Genomic DNA, 18826 nt, shown 5'->3' on the forward strand with positions numbered 1-18826 from the left:
AGTTCTGTCTTTTGCTTCCTTACTTCCTCCTGTTACAGTTAGAGCTGCAGTATTTCTGGTCAGCTGATCTCTGAGGCAACACACCGACCATCATGAAATGGTGGTTCAAGGCAAGAGATGTAAAATGTCAATATTTACTTAAATATGTATATTGGTATGTCAATATTCTTTAATATGCCACTAAATTTAATATAAACTATCTGTTGCTCAAGTATTCATTTTGGGAGTATAGTTTTCCTTTAATGGCCAGAGACAAATTAATGAAATTATTAATTATCTCATTTTTGTCAGTGAACTGCTAAAAAGTCATCAGTGTTATGAAAACATTTGCTTATATATACAGTATATATATGCATGCAAGTTTTAATAATTTGTTTACAAAAATTAAGCATATCTCAATAGCGATGGCCGAATCTGACCCATTTTGCTTCGCCGAAAACTTAAAGGAAAACTATACCCCCCAAACAATGTAGGTCTCTCTAAAAAGAAATTGCATAAACAGTTCATATGTAAAACCCTGCTTCATGTAAATAAACCATTTTCATAATAATATACTTTTCTAGTAGTACAGATGCAGCCACTTTGGTTTGTCTGTTTGACACAGAATAACTAAACACAGATATCCCATTTATCTCACACAGAAAACTGCGTCACAACATCCCATCTAATTAAAGCATTCACCATTGTGAACAATGGAGCTTTGGTATGCTAATCAGGGCCGCCATCAGGGGGGGACAGGGGGGACAAGCGTACCGGGCCCGGGCATGAAGGGGGCCCGGCAGCGCTGCATTTTTTTGAAGATCCGGGCCCCCCTTACGAGCGCCCGAGCCGTACGTCTTGCCTCTTCAGTGCCGAATGCGGAAGTGCCGAAAAGCCGAAGCCGATGCGACGAAAAGACCCGAAGTCACGGAAAAAGCCGAAGTCACGAAGCGCCGAAAAGACCCGAAGTCACGAAAACAGCCGAAGCCGAAGTCCTGAAGCAGCGCAAAGACCCGAAGTCACGAAAACAGCCGAAGCCGAAGTCCTGAAGCGGTGAAAAGACCCGAAGTCACGAAAGGAGGCGAAGTTGAAGTACTGAAGCCATGAGTTCAATTCTACTGAACACCAGTTTGTGTTTTTTTTTTTTTAATCCCCTGGCCACCAATGTATTATTTTAATATTCTATAGGCCCCTGCCACCAATCTTTTTTTTAAAACTTTTGTTTTTGGGGCCCCAATTTTTTTTTTAACTCGTAAGGGGCCCCTTGCCACCATTGTTTTTTTTTGGGGTTTTTTTTTAAAAAAAAAATTAATTTTCTTTTTGGTGGCCCCAAATTTTTTTAACTTGTAAGGGGGCCCCTGCCACCAGTTTTTTTTTTTTTCAAAAAAAAATTATTTTTTTTTTAAATTTTTTTTGGGGCCCCAATTTGTTTTTAACTTGTAAGGGGGCCCCTGCCACCATTTTTTTTTTTTCAAAAAAATTTTTTTTTCTCCAAATTTTTTTTTTGGGGCCCCAATTTGTTTTTAACTTATAAGGGGGCCCCTGCCGCCAATGTTTTTTTTTTTTTCAAAAAAAAAATTAATTTTTTTTCAAATTTTTTTTTGGGGCCCCAATTTGTTTTTAACTTAGAAGGGGGCCCCTGCCACCAATGTTTGTTTATTTTTTAGTTTTTTTTACATTTTTTTTGTTGGGGCCCCAAGTTTTTTTTAACAGGGGGCCCCTGCCACCAATGTTTTTTAAAAAAAAAAAATTTTAATTTTTTTTTTTTTGGGGCCCCAATTTTTTTTATAAGGGGGCCCTGACCATCAATAGCTTTTTACAACTTGTGTGGGGGGGGGGGTTTACTTTTTTAGCGCTGATGTCTGTGTGGTCTTTTAACTGCGATGTGGGCGGGATATGGGGCGGAGCTTGGTCGTCAGTGTGGGCGGGGCCCAGGGGGCCCCAAAAATTTTGTTGTACGGGGCCCCGTGATTTCTAATGGCGGCCCTGATGCTAATGAAAAGGTTAAATGCATTAAATGAGTTAAGATGACTTTAGATAACACAGTTTCTTCAATTACCCCTGAGTCATGATGCATTTAACTCACAAATCAAAGTGGCTTCATCTGTATATGCCATTGGGTAATTATAAATAGAAAATTTCTATTTTAAAAAATAAGGGCAGCCCCCTGGGATCATACGATTCACTGGTCATACAAACATGCCTCACAAACTATACTTGTTAGGTCACATGAGCCAATTAACAGACAGAGTTCTGTCTTTTGCTTCAACACTTTTTTTAGTATTTCTGGTCAGGTGATCTCTTAAGGCAAAACACAGACCATCACGAAATGGTGGTTCAAGGCAAGAGATGTAAAAGGGCAATATTTACTTAAATATATATACCAGTTTGGTAAGATTCTTTAATATGTCACTTAATATGATATATACTATCTGTTTCTTAAGTATTCATGGGGGGGTATGATTTTCTTTAAGAATTGGCAAAAATTTTATGAAATGAATTGAAATCTATGGACTAGTGATGGGCAAATTTTGTTTGCCAGGCACAAATTTGCGGCAAATTTCTGTGTTTTGACACCGGTGAATAAACTCGCAAATTTGCGAAAAAAAATGGCGGAGCCAAAATTTAAGTCGGCGACAAAATTGATGCCAGCGACGATTAACGGACACCCATTGACTTGAAACCCATTTTGATGCCAGAGAATTGCCGGAGAATTTGCACCCATTTCGCGAATTTTGCTGGAAATTCGCAAAATTTGCGGTGCAGTAAAACTGGACAAAGTCGCCAATCATTACTAGGTACAATTTTTTTTTCGACATGCAACAATTTTCACCCAGTGGAATCTATTGGTGGGATTTTTATAGCAAAACTTGCTGAAAAATTTCTCTCATCACTATATCCCAATGAATAAGTGAGTTTAAAGGAAGACCTTTGTTGGGCAGTAGGAACAGTTGTTGGAAAAATTCATGGAAAGGTATGCAACACACTTCTTAATATCATTTGCATAAAACCAAATATTTATGATCTAGATACCAATAGAAAATTAGTGTAACCAAGGGCAATGTAACCAAGGTCTATAAGTAACATTAATAATCACAGAAGTACCCTAGCCAATCAGCAATTAGTTTTGGTCAGTTTGGAAAATGAAATCAAAGATATACTTGGCTGCTACAGAAGAGTAAGAAAAATTACCTTCCAGGCAAGCTGTCCCTTCCCTGCTGTGATGGTACATCTTCAATACCATGGCATAGCTAGCTTCTTGGATTTTCATTTCTGCTGTTCCTGACTATGTACATGATTACCTATTGACTTTAGCATTTCTCTGGTGGAGAAACAGCTGATTCAATTCTATATTATAATCATTGCCAAAAATTGTAATTCACCTGTCAATCTAAGCACACAGGATTTTTGCCTAAAATGCATTACAATTTGAATTCTGTCCCATACATGGGCTGACTTAAAAGCTCCTAAATAATGAGCCTTCAGGTAGCATGGTTAAGTACCAAGTCATTTTTCACTTGACACGGATGAGGCCCAGATTATTTTGTAAATAATATGCATAGCACTTTCTCATTATCAATAATATAGAAAAAGTTCTGTTCTTCCACATTACTAGAAATCAGGACTATGCGTAGGTTATCATGAATCCATATTTATTGGTCTACTTTCACAGACGCCACAAGGAATATGCTAACTATTTCATTTATGGGTGATCTTCTATATATGTTTGTGAAGATTCTCATTCATCCAGGTCATTGTATATCTATAGAAATAAGACAAATCAACTGGACTTGCTGTGTTTTTTTCCTTGAAGACATTTCACCAGTCATTTCTCAGTTCAGAAGAACTTGTAAATCTTCCTTCGAGTATATATATCCTCTGGAATGTTGCTCCAATCAGCATAATCTATTTATCATAATCCACAATGATGTCATTAAATTAGGTGTTGATTGTATTAGCAAGATTGGAGCTTTGATGTGTTATTAAACCTTCCAGGGAGAGGTGCCAAAACAGCATTTTATGTGGCAGACAATAGATGTCGCAACCCCCCCCTTGCCTCTATTCAGACTTGTTTTTTCAGTCTTTAGATATATGGCTTCTTTAACACCTGTTTTAAAACAGTTACTCTCCCAGTCTAGAATCTGGACTTGGCAGTCTTCAAACATGTGTCCTGTTTCTTTTAGATGTACGTACATGTTGAGTTCTGACCAGAGGAGCTGGCTCTTCTGTGCTGTGCCATACGCTGGTGTAACTGTTGTTTGGTTTCCCCCACAAATCAGAGCATTCCTCACTGCACTGCATATACAATGTTACTCTACTTGAGCTTTGGGGTTGGGTCTTTTGGGTGAACTAGTTGCTGCCTTAGTGTGTTGCTGGGTTTAAAGCAGATAGGGATGTGGTGTTTATTAGGCATCAGTCCAGTAGGAAGGAATGGCATATTTATTTTCTAGGCAGCTAAGGATACAAGGCCTTTAACACCTTAAGGAAACAGTCACTCACCAATATCCAACCAATATCACAATGGTTCCATTGAACTATTCAGGTAGGTGTTGGCTGAAACTCAGAGAGGTGTGAAAGTATGATCTGGTCACAATGGTCCCATAACGACTGCATCACACCTTCACACTTTTTTAAGTTTCAGCCAATACCCACCTGAATAGTTCAATGGAAATACCATTGACAATGGTATTTATGTTTTGTCCCAATAACTCCTTGCAATAACTCCTTCCATAACCACCTATCCAGGATGAGTTTATATGCAATGTAATGTCAGATTTCCTGTCCGAAATCTCACAGGATTTTCAATACAAAATCTCATGATGACATCACTGGAGTCACCAGGTAGGAATTATTTACAAAGGTGCTTGTCACCAGCACCCCTCTGCCACAAGACAAGATGAAATAGGTACATAGGTCAGTAAAGGATGTTTTTATTTCATTTTTTTAGGCAAATGAGCCTAAATGAAAAACCACCTATGATAGCTATTGCCTATTGTTTCCATAATTTTGTCTATCCTTTTGTCAAATGATCTGGAGATGTTGTTGTTACACCGCCATGAGCGTCAGTTGATTTTGATTCCAGCCCATCAGAATATCAGGATATGCATAAACTAGAATCTAGAATAACCATTGGGATTGGCACATAGTTTGGGAAACTAATTCTTGTGTCTATATCATTAAAATGTTTGTCCTTCTCTAGGGCCATATTTTAATTGTGTCGCCAGTGAATAAGGATCTCAGGTGATTACAGCTAAGAAGAAGTTCTTGCATTTTGTGAAGACTCCATCTGGCACTTTATAATTGATCCGTTGGTGTCACTGGGGGAAGCCTGCTGTCTTTAATTAGTGAATAGCCTGTTTAAAGGAATACAGAGGTTACAAAATGTCTATGGAGTTTTAGCGAGCGTGTGGAGATTTTTCCTCAGTTCATTTACTTTGTTATTGGCTGATGTTTTTGTTTGCTTTCATTTTTCATGACATCTCCCAAGAATACTGTATTGACATAATTATGTCTCAGGTATGATTTACTATGTGTGTGTAAATGCTATAATGAAGCTTGTTTAGCAACTATATCCATTAACTCTAGCAAGGAAGTAATGTATTTACTGGAGCATATATATATTTTGTTTTTTATGCTCTAGTGGTTCTGGCTGCATATAGAACATTTCAGGGTGTGGGCGTATTCTAGCACATTACTCTTGAAATGGTATATGTATATATATATATATATATATATATATATATATATATATATATATATATATATATATATATATATATATACACATACAGTAAAGGCTGAAATAGTTTTATAGCATGAGTGTAATGTTAACTGGTAGTCTAGTGGGGCAGCAGGGATGCCCGCTGCTTCCTTTTTAGGAATGCATGCATCTGGTTGTTTTGGGTTCGAGCATCCTTTTACTCAAGGTGCCGCTTCTGCTGTCATCGTACTTGGTGCAAAATTCAAATATTTAAAGGCGCCTTGTCCTTTTTCAGGTTGCCCAACATAGGTCTATTGTAGATACTGAAGTTCCTGGGTGCGCTTCTAGTCTGATTTTCTGTTTCTTGTCCTTTGCCTGTCCTTGACCACTGCTGTACCGTTGCCTGAACTGCCCTTTGCCTGTTACTGACTATTCTTCCTGATTCTGTACTGCCCTGTCTGACTGGTTATTGACCCTTGGTCTGTTTCCTAAACTTCACTTTTCTCTAACCCCATTACTCCTGTCGCAGGTTCTGGTTGCCTTGCATGCCCAGAACTCTTGCCTTGGTTCTCCTGGCCTCTGAGTAGCGAAGGTTTCCTCCTGACGTGAAAGGTGGCTGTTGTGGGCAGAAGCATGAGCCTCGACCAGAACCTTAATACAGTAGAATAAAGGCAGCGCACTCCTGGGTTTCAAAAATTGATCGCTTGTCTCCAAGTTGGTTTAAAAAAATGTTATACTTTATTTAAACATAGTATCAATCTAGTACACATAGCATCTGAGGTCTGACGTGTTTCGTGATACAACACTTCCTCAGAGACCATAGAACCTTGGTGTCTGTTCTGGGTTTTGGGATACCAAAAGTGACAATGATGTTATTGCTTGTGTGGAATTACAAAACACTTGGGCAAACAAACACTTGCAGCTAATTTTCATTCAAGTAGATGGATGTCATTTTGATCTTAAAATCATCCAGTGTGCCATTTCGTAAACAGTGTAATGCCCCCAAATCTCCCCTCTCTCCAAATTGTTCTGTCTCCTTTTTCCCACCCAGCAGACATTTATGCGTTAATGACCTGCAGCTACAAACTGTAACTGGGTGGGAGGGCACATGGCCCAAAATATCTGCATGTGACTGTTACACCTGGAAATCATCAGCTGTTTTGTGCCATAACTATGAACATTCTCTTTAACACTTCTTCAAAGGCATGGTATTGTATAGTGTCTTGTTGCTCTTTAAAGTGTGCACTCTTTGTAGTATTTCTGTCTGGAACTAGACTTGCCCATATCAGCCAGCTTCCATTCCTGGTTTGTGCTTCTTATATAAAATCTAGGAATTAACTGTGAGCATTTCAGGTGCAAAATCCGGTGCTGCGGTTTATTTATATCTTAGTTGGGATCAAGTATAAGGTACTGTTTTATTATTACAGAGAAGAAAAAAAATATTGTTTTAAAATTAGAACTTATTTCTCAAAATAGAGTCTACAAGAAATGGACTTCCCATAATTCATAGCTTTCTGGATAATGGGGTTCTAAATAATGCATCCTATATCTGTACTACAACACTTTTTAATAGTATCTGTACCTAATACTGCATCTCCATTTCCTTTTTCTCATGGGACCCAAATTAAGTTTGAGAATCACCTGTGCAACCCAAATATTGGTTTGCAACCAGTAATCCACCTAATTCTAATTAATATACTGTATACCATTAAAGTAGGTAAGTACACCATATTCTTAAGGATCATGGTGACCCTGCCTAAATAAGATTGGGACACATAGGTTAAAAATTCTTGCCATTGTCAGTTGTTCTCATAGCAATATTTTAGTATTTAGTAATATTAGTAGTATAGCATTTTATTATTAAATTGTAGAGCTCTTCCAGCTGATTAAACAAGGGGATATACCATTTCTGGCAGATGCTGGCAGTGCTACGGCAAGTGACAAATATATTCTATTATATATATTCTATTATTTGAATTAACTATCTCCTAAAATTGGCAGACACCTTGTTTAAAGGACCAATTACCAGAAAATGAAAGTGCTGTACATGCATTTACAACTCAGCTTCTGTTGGTCTGCAATTTTGAAAAATTGGCACTAGAAAGGATATTTGTATTTTGAAAATGTCTGTAGGTTTTTTTTTTTTTTTAATCAGGCCTAAGGAACAAGAAATGAAGATATTTTATCAAAGGGTCCATTAAACAAACGGGACCTGAGGAGGCTTTGTTTTTAGACAACAGATAATTAATAGTAATATCAATAACAGTTCATAACTCACTTTTTGTCTTACTGATTTTTTAGTCAGTAGGAAAACCTTTTTTGCAGCCTTTCCTTATTTTTTGTTCCAATGTATATACTACATGTTTATGCAGCCATAATATTGATTTATGCGATTTAAATTGGTACATACTGAATTGCAAATTAAACCTACTGACCCACCGGTAAACCTGAAGACAAATTTTTGTAGACCATAAGTGACATCATTATAAACCCGACAGTGACATCATCTGAGGTGGTGAAAGTTGGCAGTTTAGTCAGAAAAGCCGACTTTGATACATTTAACGTGCTGCACCCATACCCACAATTCCTACCCGCAGCCTGCCAAACACCAACATTTTTGCTGGAAACTGACACATTGCAAAACTAAAGCTCAAAGACTAAACTTGAAGTTACAGTATATGGATATGGATGGTCTCATTTTACAATGTTAGCCCTGTAGGAAAGAGCTACCATTCCTGTCCTTCAGTTAATGACTACAGAAACAAATAAATGCTTAGCTTTGGCATTATTTTCTAGATTTGTTATTTTTATCTAATAAAGTATGACATTTGGTTTGTTGTTCTTTTTGTATGTGTAATGCTATTATGGCCACCCACTTATTACTCCAAACAGAACACTATGAGGGAAATTCCCTAACTGCCGAAAATTTGCTTCGCTAGGCGTAAATTCACCAGGACAACACCATTTCACTAAAGTGCGAAGTTGCATCCAGGGTGCCGAACGCTGGTGAATTTTCGCTAGCGTTACTTCGGCAATCAAAGTGATAATAGGGTTGTTATAATGCCCTACACATGAGCCCACTGTATAGTTTATGTTCCATATGTTAGAAAATGGAGAGGGGAACCCAGTTAGCAAAAAAATTTTTTCACCCCTATGTTTTTTCTGGACCCTCACTTGTTAGTATAAAGTAAGGATTCTGCAACTTTACACAAACATGATTGTTTGGTAGTACTCACTCAGGTATTCCTGCCCCATGCCAACACCTGAATGGGGCTATACAACCTTCCAGCATTATCATCATTTATTTATGTAGTGCCAGGCCAGCAAGTTATGCAGCAGACATCTAAGGTAATAGAACTGTAGAGGGAGTCAATAAAAATTGTGTAAGGCAAATCCCTTCTTCCTTGGTTTTTATACTACGAAAAGCCGATTTAATTTTTTCAGTTGCTCTCTGTCATAACCATCAGTTTATGATCAAATATGTCTGCAAGCTTATTAAAATAATTCACAAGATCATACCGATTTTTGCAATGTAATAAAACATGCAATATATGCACATATAACTAAACACATATCTTTGTTATTAATTACTGTATTGAGGGCTTTTCTAGCACTGTTGAAAAGAGAGTTAAATATTTATATAACCCCACTTTAACATCGACATAGCAAATTCCTGTTTTTGTGTAACATTTATGTCTCTGGGAGCAAAAGTTTATAAAAATCTGTAGAACAAATCCTCCAACTTTGCCACTGGACTCAGACATATAATTGGCTTTAGGATCATAAACCTGCAAACTGCTATCTAGACTGTCTGGCTTTTGAAGTTTTTATCCATTTGAAGCATGAAAAAAGCATTTATCTTGGCAATTTTTTTCGTGAACTAAGTGAAATGGTTGCAGGTAAGGAAATAAAGACATAATTCTTAGTAGCCTAACAAGTGCCACCTAAGAATGGCGAGAAGAGGTTTATTGCAGATATTTGCTTGGAAAGGTAAAATCCATAACATTCAATTTTACAACTTTGCTATAAAAAAGCAGTACTGTATTAGCTGTTATATGGTGCATTTCACTTGTTTTTATCAGTGCCTTCTCTAAACCCCTTAATCTGACCATCTTTACAGGTAGCACAGCCTCTTCAACTTTGCAGGTATCCAATTTATTTTACTAATTCAGAACTTATTTCCACTCTTGCCGTGCTCTTGACTTTTGGGCATGTGCCAGGGCAGTGTGTATGTTTAGGTGCCAGATAATCTCCTGAAACATGGGATGACCTTGTCATGTCCTTGTCTCTATTCATCTCTCTTTTTCCTCTATAAATAAAGTTGTTTGAATCAGTACAAATTCAACGGAAGCACAAACTGCCAGTATTGAAATCACTGCCTACTTCCCAAGAGAAGTGTTTAATCTTTGTTTTACGAGTCGTCTATCACATTGCTATCAACTCCCTTTAGTTTCATCTCTTCTACTTTTGTGTCTTCATATCATACCATGCTGTGTAAAGTGACAGCACTTTGCTCTTAATTATTTATATCTGTGGTTACAAGAATACAATATAGCTATTTATTGTGGGCATGTCTGTGGCCAGAATCAGTGTTTACTGAAGCAAGACTACATTTCACTGTGTATTTAACCTTTACCCCTACAGCTCCCTGCAGTTTAGCAGTATTTTGATTTAACACAAGTTTAAAGCCATTTATTACAAAAAAAATGTGGAGGTATCTAGGTTTTTGTATGGATTAGTCTGTTTTTCATGAGTACAGTTTGGGGAAATCTTTTAAACTTTTCTAATGTTTTTTACAGCAAGTTTTTCTATATTCAAAAACACACATTTTTGTGTGACTTTATTTTTTCATCTATGGCCAGCTTCACACTATAAGCTATAGTTATTTAAAAGGGTGGTTGCATTTCAATAACCAATATTCATATTGCATGCCATGTCTTATGGGTATGGCAGTATGTTTTAATATTATTTCATATTTAAGCCAAAATGGTGCAGAGACCCCAAGCAAAATGTCCCTGGAAATTATTTACACATGTTGCTGCTGTTAGATCTGCTTTTGACAACCCCCTCTTGTGCCTTGGTCACACATGGTAGCCACACATGGCACCTGGGGCACAGATATTGAACCAGTCAGTATCAATAGATAATTGGAAGTGAGTGGAGACTCCCAAGGGCCAGAGAGATTGTAGGATCAGAAGCATACATCATATCTATGCAATGCATATTTCAGACTGGAGGATAATCTTGTCAATGCTTTATGCTCATTTTTAATAGGACATTAATTCATATTTATATATACACTACTCATATAGCCTGTAGCTTTTGCCTGTATTCCACCAGGACTTTGAATCTCTTAATTCCAGTAAAAGGTACACTTACATCTATATGATATCATACCAACATGGTTAATATTGACATAGAAAAGAAGATAATATGGAGTATATGTAAATCTGTATGTATGGGGCTTGCTGAATCATTCTATAGGTTTTACCTTTCAGTAGGACTGGATAGCCTCAATGCATTTGAAATTAAGTAGCAACTTGCAATATTTCAAATGTATGTAGTGTTTTCAAAATCATCCCACCTTCTCTGTTTTCCTTTTTCTTCTTTTTTTTTTTCAACAAGTAACAATGAGTTTTAAATAATACATGAAAAAATGATAAGACTGGAATAGATCACCCCTGCTGGGGCCATAGCGCAGAGCTAGTTATGTTGTATATTAATCATTATTGAGTGTTATTACTGTAATCTCAGCCTAACATATTTTCATGATGCAAACAGTGCACTCATGTTATTTGCCATTTGGGAATTGCAGAGGCATGCTGAAGTCACTTTATTACCCTGGGACAATCATGCTTCCCAAAGAATGTTCCTTATGGCAGTCAACTGATCCTGCTGTCATTGTCATTCTCTCAACAAGAGGGTTTGTTTACAGTTGGAAAAAGAACACTCGAGAACAACAAAAAAACAATCTATACATTTTTGAAGGGCTCCTGGTGGTATAAACAGAAAGAGACATAGCAATAAGGCGGGTCAGCCAATTGGTTAAGGAGTTGGTGGGAGTTGCCAAAGGTTGGGAAAAGAGGGGAAGGAAAACTGACCAGAAATAACCTCCCTTTTATGACCAAAGTCTCGAGTTGTGTAGTGATAGGCGAATAAATTCGGCAGACACAAATTTGCGGTGAATTTCCGCGTTTCGCTGCAAGTGATTAATTCACAAAACTGTGACGAAAATTCGGCAGTGAAAAATCCACTGCGTCAAAAAAAATTGGCACGTATAAAAATTGTTGCTCCCGTCAAAATTGACACCAATTGACTTGAATACGTATCGTAAATTTTTCGCACACCACAGATTTGCCCATCACTAGAGTTGTGGCCTTTATTACACTAATGTTGTACAGAGGTAATTATCAATGTGGGAGGTAAGCAAAAGGGCGAGCATATACACTCTCTTTTAGGCGTGCATCAAACATCCATATCAGACTGCTAGATCTCGATTCAAAAAATCACTTTTGATATTATAAGGCATTGTTCTAGGGCAGTGTACTAAATAAAATACAGGGGATATCACTGTGTCATTATTATTACTTTTACTATAATTAGTTCATCAGTTATGTATCACAGTAGCAATCCTAGAGGGGGGCGGGCCCTGGTGCATGACGCGTAGCATTTTCAGCGGCGAATGGACTGCCGGGGGCCCTGAGGGGGTGCGGGCCCTGGCCCGCTCGCACCCCCTGCCCCCCCGGTAGTTCCGCCACTGATGTATCAAAATAATACAGATGGGAGATGAAGAAGTCAGTGTCGTTTTACAATTGGAGGCAATGTAGTTCTTTTTACCCGCATATGACAATTCTAGTTTGAACTAGTGGTTCGTTTCCATGTAATGTAATATCATATGCAATGAAGCTTGAAGAGTCTACAAAAAGATCAACCAAAATTAAATCAAAGTTTTTTTGGGCCGAATAGGTCAGTTTTCAATCGAATTCAAATCATACGAATCGAAGTAATAGTGCATTTGATCGAATTTGATACAAAGTTTTTTCAAAAAAACCCTTACATTTTTCAAAGTTCACCAATTGACTCCAAATGGGTTTTAGGAGGTCCCCCATAGGCTAAAACAGCAATTCGGCAGGTTTTGGATGGTGAATGGTTGAAGTCAAATTTTTAAAGAGACAGTACATGATACATTTTGAAATTCAAATTTTAAATTTTTTTTCAAATTCAAATCGAATTTGGACTATTCCCTAGTCAAAGTACACAAAAATTAACTTGAAATTTGAATTTTTTAAATTTTCACTTCGACCTTTGAGAAATCTGGCCCTTTGTGTCTCTGGACTAGTTTAATTACCTATCCTGGTTTTTACCAGAAATCTTTCAAGGGGACTTGCGTTTCGCTGCTGAAAAGCCACAGGTTGTAGAACCCAGGAGAGTTTTACCAGGAGACAGTACTTACTAATGCAGAAGACAAACCAAAACCCATGGAACCCAAAGGTCTGGAGAAAGCAGACAAGCTGGTCAGGAAACAAAGACAAAGTCAAAATACAGAGATGAAGTTGACATGTCATGAACTAACACTTCTTTATTGGACTGAGACGCTGATCATTTTTTTTCCAGTCTAGTGGTATAAAGTTGATAGTGTCATTATTTTTAGGTATTCATAGATGATGACAATGCTAAATGCATGCTTCTCTCTGCTTACTAATAGTGTGTAAAGAAGGAGTACAGTTAAAGGGCATGTTGCTGTTGCACAGGAATGTAATATATTGAAGGTTTACAGGCACAATTTGTGGTATTTGAAACGTTTACCAGTTTTAAAAAAAATAATATGTACACATTGTGTGGATGAAGGCATCTGGGCCAGATATTGGCCTTCTATAAGGGGTATTTATATAGACCTTTTAAAGCACCATGCTTTTTCCTCTTATAAATCTAGCCTTTGCTATTCACACAAGTACCTCCGAGTGCTGTTCTTTCAGCTTCTTCTCACTGCCAATTTCTCTTTTCTTCACACTCCTATAAGATATAATGTATAAAGCCTTTATTTAAACATGGCTGGATACGTACCGTAAGCTCTTATGAGCAGGGCTCCTATTGTATCCTATTTTTATTCTGTAAACCTTATTTGCAAAAATATTGTAAGATGCCTGCCTGTTATAAATGAATGCTTAACTTTTGGTTATATGTATGTATGTATGCAGCCCTCACACTTTAATTACTACATATATTGCTTTGATTTGCTTGAGCGTCTAGTTGCTGATATGCTTGAGAGTCTAGTTGCTGATATGTTTATCAGTATTATCTTTCTGTTTCAAAATGGACACATCAAATCCAGAATTGATAAAACTTGCTATCTTGTTTATCATTGTTAACTATATCATTATTCATTCAGCACATGTATTTCCTCCCTCCTTTCTCTCACCCACAAATCCACTCTTTTACAAACATTTGCCTGGGTTTCCTCAATAACATAACAGTAGTATACCATATCCTCAATCAAAGGAACAAAAATGCTAGTCCATTAAGCAATGTATTATGAGGCTAGATTACAACAATTTACTTTGTATATATTGATGACATTTATTGCTTCATTATATATTTTACACAGGCACTCCGTTTTAAGTGCAACTTACTTGCTGCTTTCAAGGTTAAAACTCCCAAATAATTGCCTGTTTATTGACCACCAAAGGGATGACATGGCTGTAGCTGTGAAAGATGGGAGCTACAATATGGAAATGGCTACTACTAGTAAAGAAGGGAAAGTTTTGCTCACACACCATTCCCATTAGAAAAGCACTTGCCAGCCAAGTCCTCACTTGCTCTCATTATGTTGCTTGCCATCTATATGTACATCTGCAAAATAGCGTAGCAGCGTTTAGTAAGAAGCAGAATTATTTGTGTATACATGTGTGAGATACTCAGTGTGCATAGTGTATGTATAACATTTCCAGCTGCTGATCAACAGCTTATAGGGCAATTGAGAAAGTTCTTCTACAATAGCTCTATGAAAGTACAGCTAGGTTTTCAGATGAAATTAAGCAATAAGCGGTGTTTACTATCTTCATGCTCGTTACAATCTGTTAATGTTAAACAATTTTCATGGCATGGCATATACAAAAATAAATTAGTATTTTTGATTTTGAATATGTGTTATGGCAGTACCTGAATCAGGGCTGGTTATTGTTAAGTCTTTAAGGGAATTTTATCAATTAAATCAATAATTGAAGGTGTTTTTAGAAGATTTCATGTATTTACAATGTTCATTTGCTCATTTATCTCATCTTCAAAGACACAAACAGGTTTTCAAGATTTTAAACAAAAAGTTTTACAGATTATTGGATTCAGTTCTTCCTTTGTGCTCCAGCATTAAATGTTACTAAGCTATACCTAAGAACAAATAAGCATGCACATTATATCATATATATATCTCGGCAAGTCATACAGCAATGTTCTGTTTCAGAGCATAGATATATCTAAGGTTGCCCTTATGAAAATAGTGCAGTTCTGTATTTATAAGGGACATGAGGGGAATGCACTCTTAGTACTCATGCACTTCTCCACAGTGATGGATGAACCTCTCCTGAAAAATTCGCCCATTAAAGTCAATGGGCGCCTTTAATTGTCACCCTCCAGCCGTTTGTCCCTTTGCTCCTAAGCAATGCTATTATTTTTCTTGTTTGTCTGCTTTAGGATACTTTTACCCCAGAATGCAAATTTAAGGAGTCTGTGTTTGAAAATTACTACGTCATCTATTCTTCTACACTGTATCGGCAGCAGGAATCGGGCCGCCAATGGTTTCTTGGACTCAGTAAAGAAGGTCAGATTATGAAAGGAAATCGTGTTAAAAAGACCAAACCAGCATCACATTTTGTACCAAAACCTATAGAAGGTGAGCTTTGTCTTCTATTTATCCAGTCATTGGTGTAAGACATTTATATGAACAGATTTATGTACTGTTTATGGCATCATGTGCATTGCCCTTTCTCTCATAGTTACATAGTTACATCGGGTTGAAAAAAGACCAAAGTCAATCAAGTTCAACCCCTCCAAATGAAACCCAGAATGCATGCATACACACACTGACCCCTCCATACACTCACATATACTATATATATACCCATACACTAACTATAAATCTTATTATCACTATAGCCTTGGATATTATGCTTGTCCAAGAAATCATCCAAGCCATTCTTAAAGGCATTAACTGAATCAGCCATTACAACATCACCCGGCAGTGCATTCCACAACCTCACTGTCCTCACTGTAAAGAACCCCTTACGTTGCTTCAAATGAAAGTTCTTTTCCTCAAGTTTCTCTAGATACATAAATTAATCTTATCTTGTATTGTCCTGATTCCAGTATATAATTCAACATTTTGTGGATTCACTCAAATGGTGAACAAAGGGCAAACTAGTATAAATCACCATACCTTGCAATCCACTTGGCTAGCTTGGGGGGAAATCAAAACTGCTACAATTGTAACATTTGCATAGATCACAAAGATCCAATGTATTCAGTCATACAGCAGAAACACACACACATATAATGAATGGGCCTGAATGGACTTATTGCCTAATCAGAAGTGATGGGTGAATCTGACCTATTTTTCATACCGAAAATTCGCAAAACTGCAAAAATTCGCAGTAATGCATTAAAGTCTATGGGCAACAAAATTTTTTTGATGCACAACAAATTTTTGATGTACAGCAATTTTTTTTTCACCGATTACAGTCTATGGGCATAATTTTTGTAGCAAAACTTGGCAAAAAATGTTGCTCATCACAACTAATCAGAAATATTAGTTCTGTTAATCTTGGAACAGACTCTGCCCATTCTTATTTGAGCTTATTGGGCCTCAAACACAAACGAATTTGCAGTGAGGTTGGTATATAGCTACGTTATTCGTAAAACAAATCAGCCCTTTTTTACACACTTAATAAAGAGCTTAAAGTAAAACCCCATCCATTAAGAATGCCAGGAAAACTGTTATTATCAACTTATCGTGCTGCTCCTGTGTTTTGTCATTTCATTTTCAAATGATTCCCTTTTTCTGAGCAAAACCTGGTCTGCTGTTAGGAAAACATCCTTTTCTATGCATTTTTGAGTAATGAAATATTCTTAATATATCACTCTTCAATACAATGTCATATATCACCAACCCCTTTAAGTGGGAATAAACTCATCTTCTAAGAAAACAGTGTAAGCTACGAAAGGATTATATAGAGCCCTGTGAAAAATGATTAACATTTAAAATATTATTTATATATTTATCTTTTTAATATATATATATATATATATATATGTATATATATATATATATATATATATTATGTCCAAATAGGTGAACGCACTCTTTCCGGATTTTAAATACATAAATGGGTGCGTATGTCAAGTTTTCCAATATAAAAAAGCAAATGGACCCGCACTCCTTAGTAATCGTGAAGAAATAGATGTGCGCTATTTACAATGCATTTGCGAATAAAGCACATCTATTTCTTCACGAATACTAAGGAGTGCGGGTCCATTTGCTTTATTTTATATATATATATATATATATATATATATATATATATATATATATATATATATATATATATATATATATTTCAGACTCATGCAGAAAGCGCACAGTGTGACAGATTTGTCTTCTGGAAACTAGGCTGTGAATATGGCATATAATCTCCATGCAGTGTAGTGATTGCTGATATCAGTGCAAGTTATTTGAAAAGCAAAAATGTTCTGCCTTAAAGGAGAATTCAACCTTAAAGGGATACTGTCATGGAAAAAATTTTTTTTTCCAAAATGAACCAGAGTAATAGTGCTGTTCCAGTAGAATTCTGCACTAAAATCCATTTCTCAAAAAAACCAACAGATTTTTTTATATTCAATTTTGAAATCTGACATGGGGCTAGACATATTGTCAATCTCCCAGCTGCCCCAAGTCATGTGACTTGTGCTCTGATAAACTTCAATCACTCTTTACTGCTGTACTGCAAGTTGGAGTGATATCACCCCCCTCCCTTTTCCCCCCCTGCAACCAAACAAAAGAACAATGGGAAGGTAACCAGATAACAGCTCCCTAACACAAGATAACAGCTGCCTGGTAGATCTAAGAACAAGACTCAATAGTAAAAACCCATGTCCCACTGAGACACATTCAGTTACATTGAGAAGGAAAAACAGCAGCCTGCCAGAAAGCATTTCTCTCCTAAAGTGCAGGCACATGTCACATGACCAGGGGCAGCTGGGAAATTGACAAAATGTCTAGCCCCATGTCAGATTTCGAAATGGAATATAAAAAAATCTGTTTGCTCTTTTGAGAAATGGATTTCAGTGCAGAATTCTGCTGGAGCAGCACTATTAACTGATTCATTTTGAAAATGTTTTTTTTTCCCATGACAGTATCCCTTTAAAGTTTAAAAAACCCCACCACCCTAACCTACATAGACCCCCCTCTCTTCTCCCCCCAGCCTAGCTGCTACCCCAGGCAAATGCCCCTAACATTTTACTTACCCCTTGGTGCAGATTCAGGCACCGGAGTTCACGGGCGCCATCTTCTTATCTTCAGAAATCTTCAGAATGAGACCAGCATGGAGGCACATGCGCAGTTGGGACAATTTTCTGTTTCACAACAATTGTGCATGCGCCGAAACTCACAAGAATTGCCGGTCTCATTCTGAGGATTACCAAATCGGCTGAAGATGTCGCTCAGGAACTCTGATGCCTGAATTTGCAGCAAGGGGTAAGTAAAACGTTAGGGGCATTCGTCCGGGGTAAACCTTAGGCTGGAGGGGAGGAGGGAGGGGGTCTATGTATGTTAGGGTTTTTTTAAACTTTAGGGTTGAATTCTCCTTTAAGGCCTGAAACCCAAGCCAAGAATAGAATCACCTTAATTGTAGCTTAATTCATTTAGGAAAATTTAAATGTTTGGAGACATTTAATGATGGCCACAACACAGTACTGGCTAAGAGAACCCAAGGGATAGGGTCATTTGCAGTTTGGTTTACCAAAAGGAAGATCACTTTTGTGACTGTGATGTTGGGTTATTGGAACTGTGGAAACTGTTATTGAAAATCTGCTTTCTGTACAGAGACTAGCTGCCAGCAGAAATATATAAGGTTATGCATACATATCACATTTTGTAGA

At 37.1% G+C, this 18826-nt stretch overlaps 1 protein-coding gene across 4 annotated transcripts in view; it reads left to right on the forward strand.

The window, feature by feature from the left end:
* Positions 1-18826, forward strand: part of fgf12.S (fibroblast growth factor 12 S homeolog) — a 231793-nt gene that overhangs the window by 210023 nt on the left and 2944 nt on the right. For all 4 annotated transcript variants that reach the window (XM_041564015.1, XM_018242077.2, XM_018242076.2 and 1 more), the window contains 1 exon segment: positions 15368-15566. In XM_041564015.1, coding sequence (XP_041419949.1) covers positions 15368-15566 — 199 coding nt within the window.

This window comes from Xenopus laevis, chromosome 5S (assembly GCF_017654675.1).
Source record: "Xenopus laevis strain J_2021 chromosome 5S, Xenopus_laevis_v10.1, whole genome shotgun sequence".
NCBI classification, from domain to species: Eukaryota; Metazoa; Chordata; class Amphibia; order Anura; family Pipidae; genus Xenopus; species Xenopus laevis.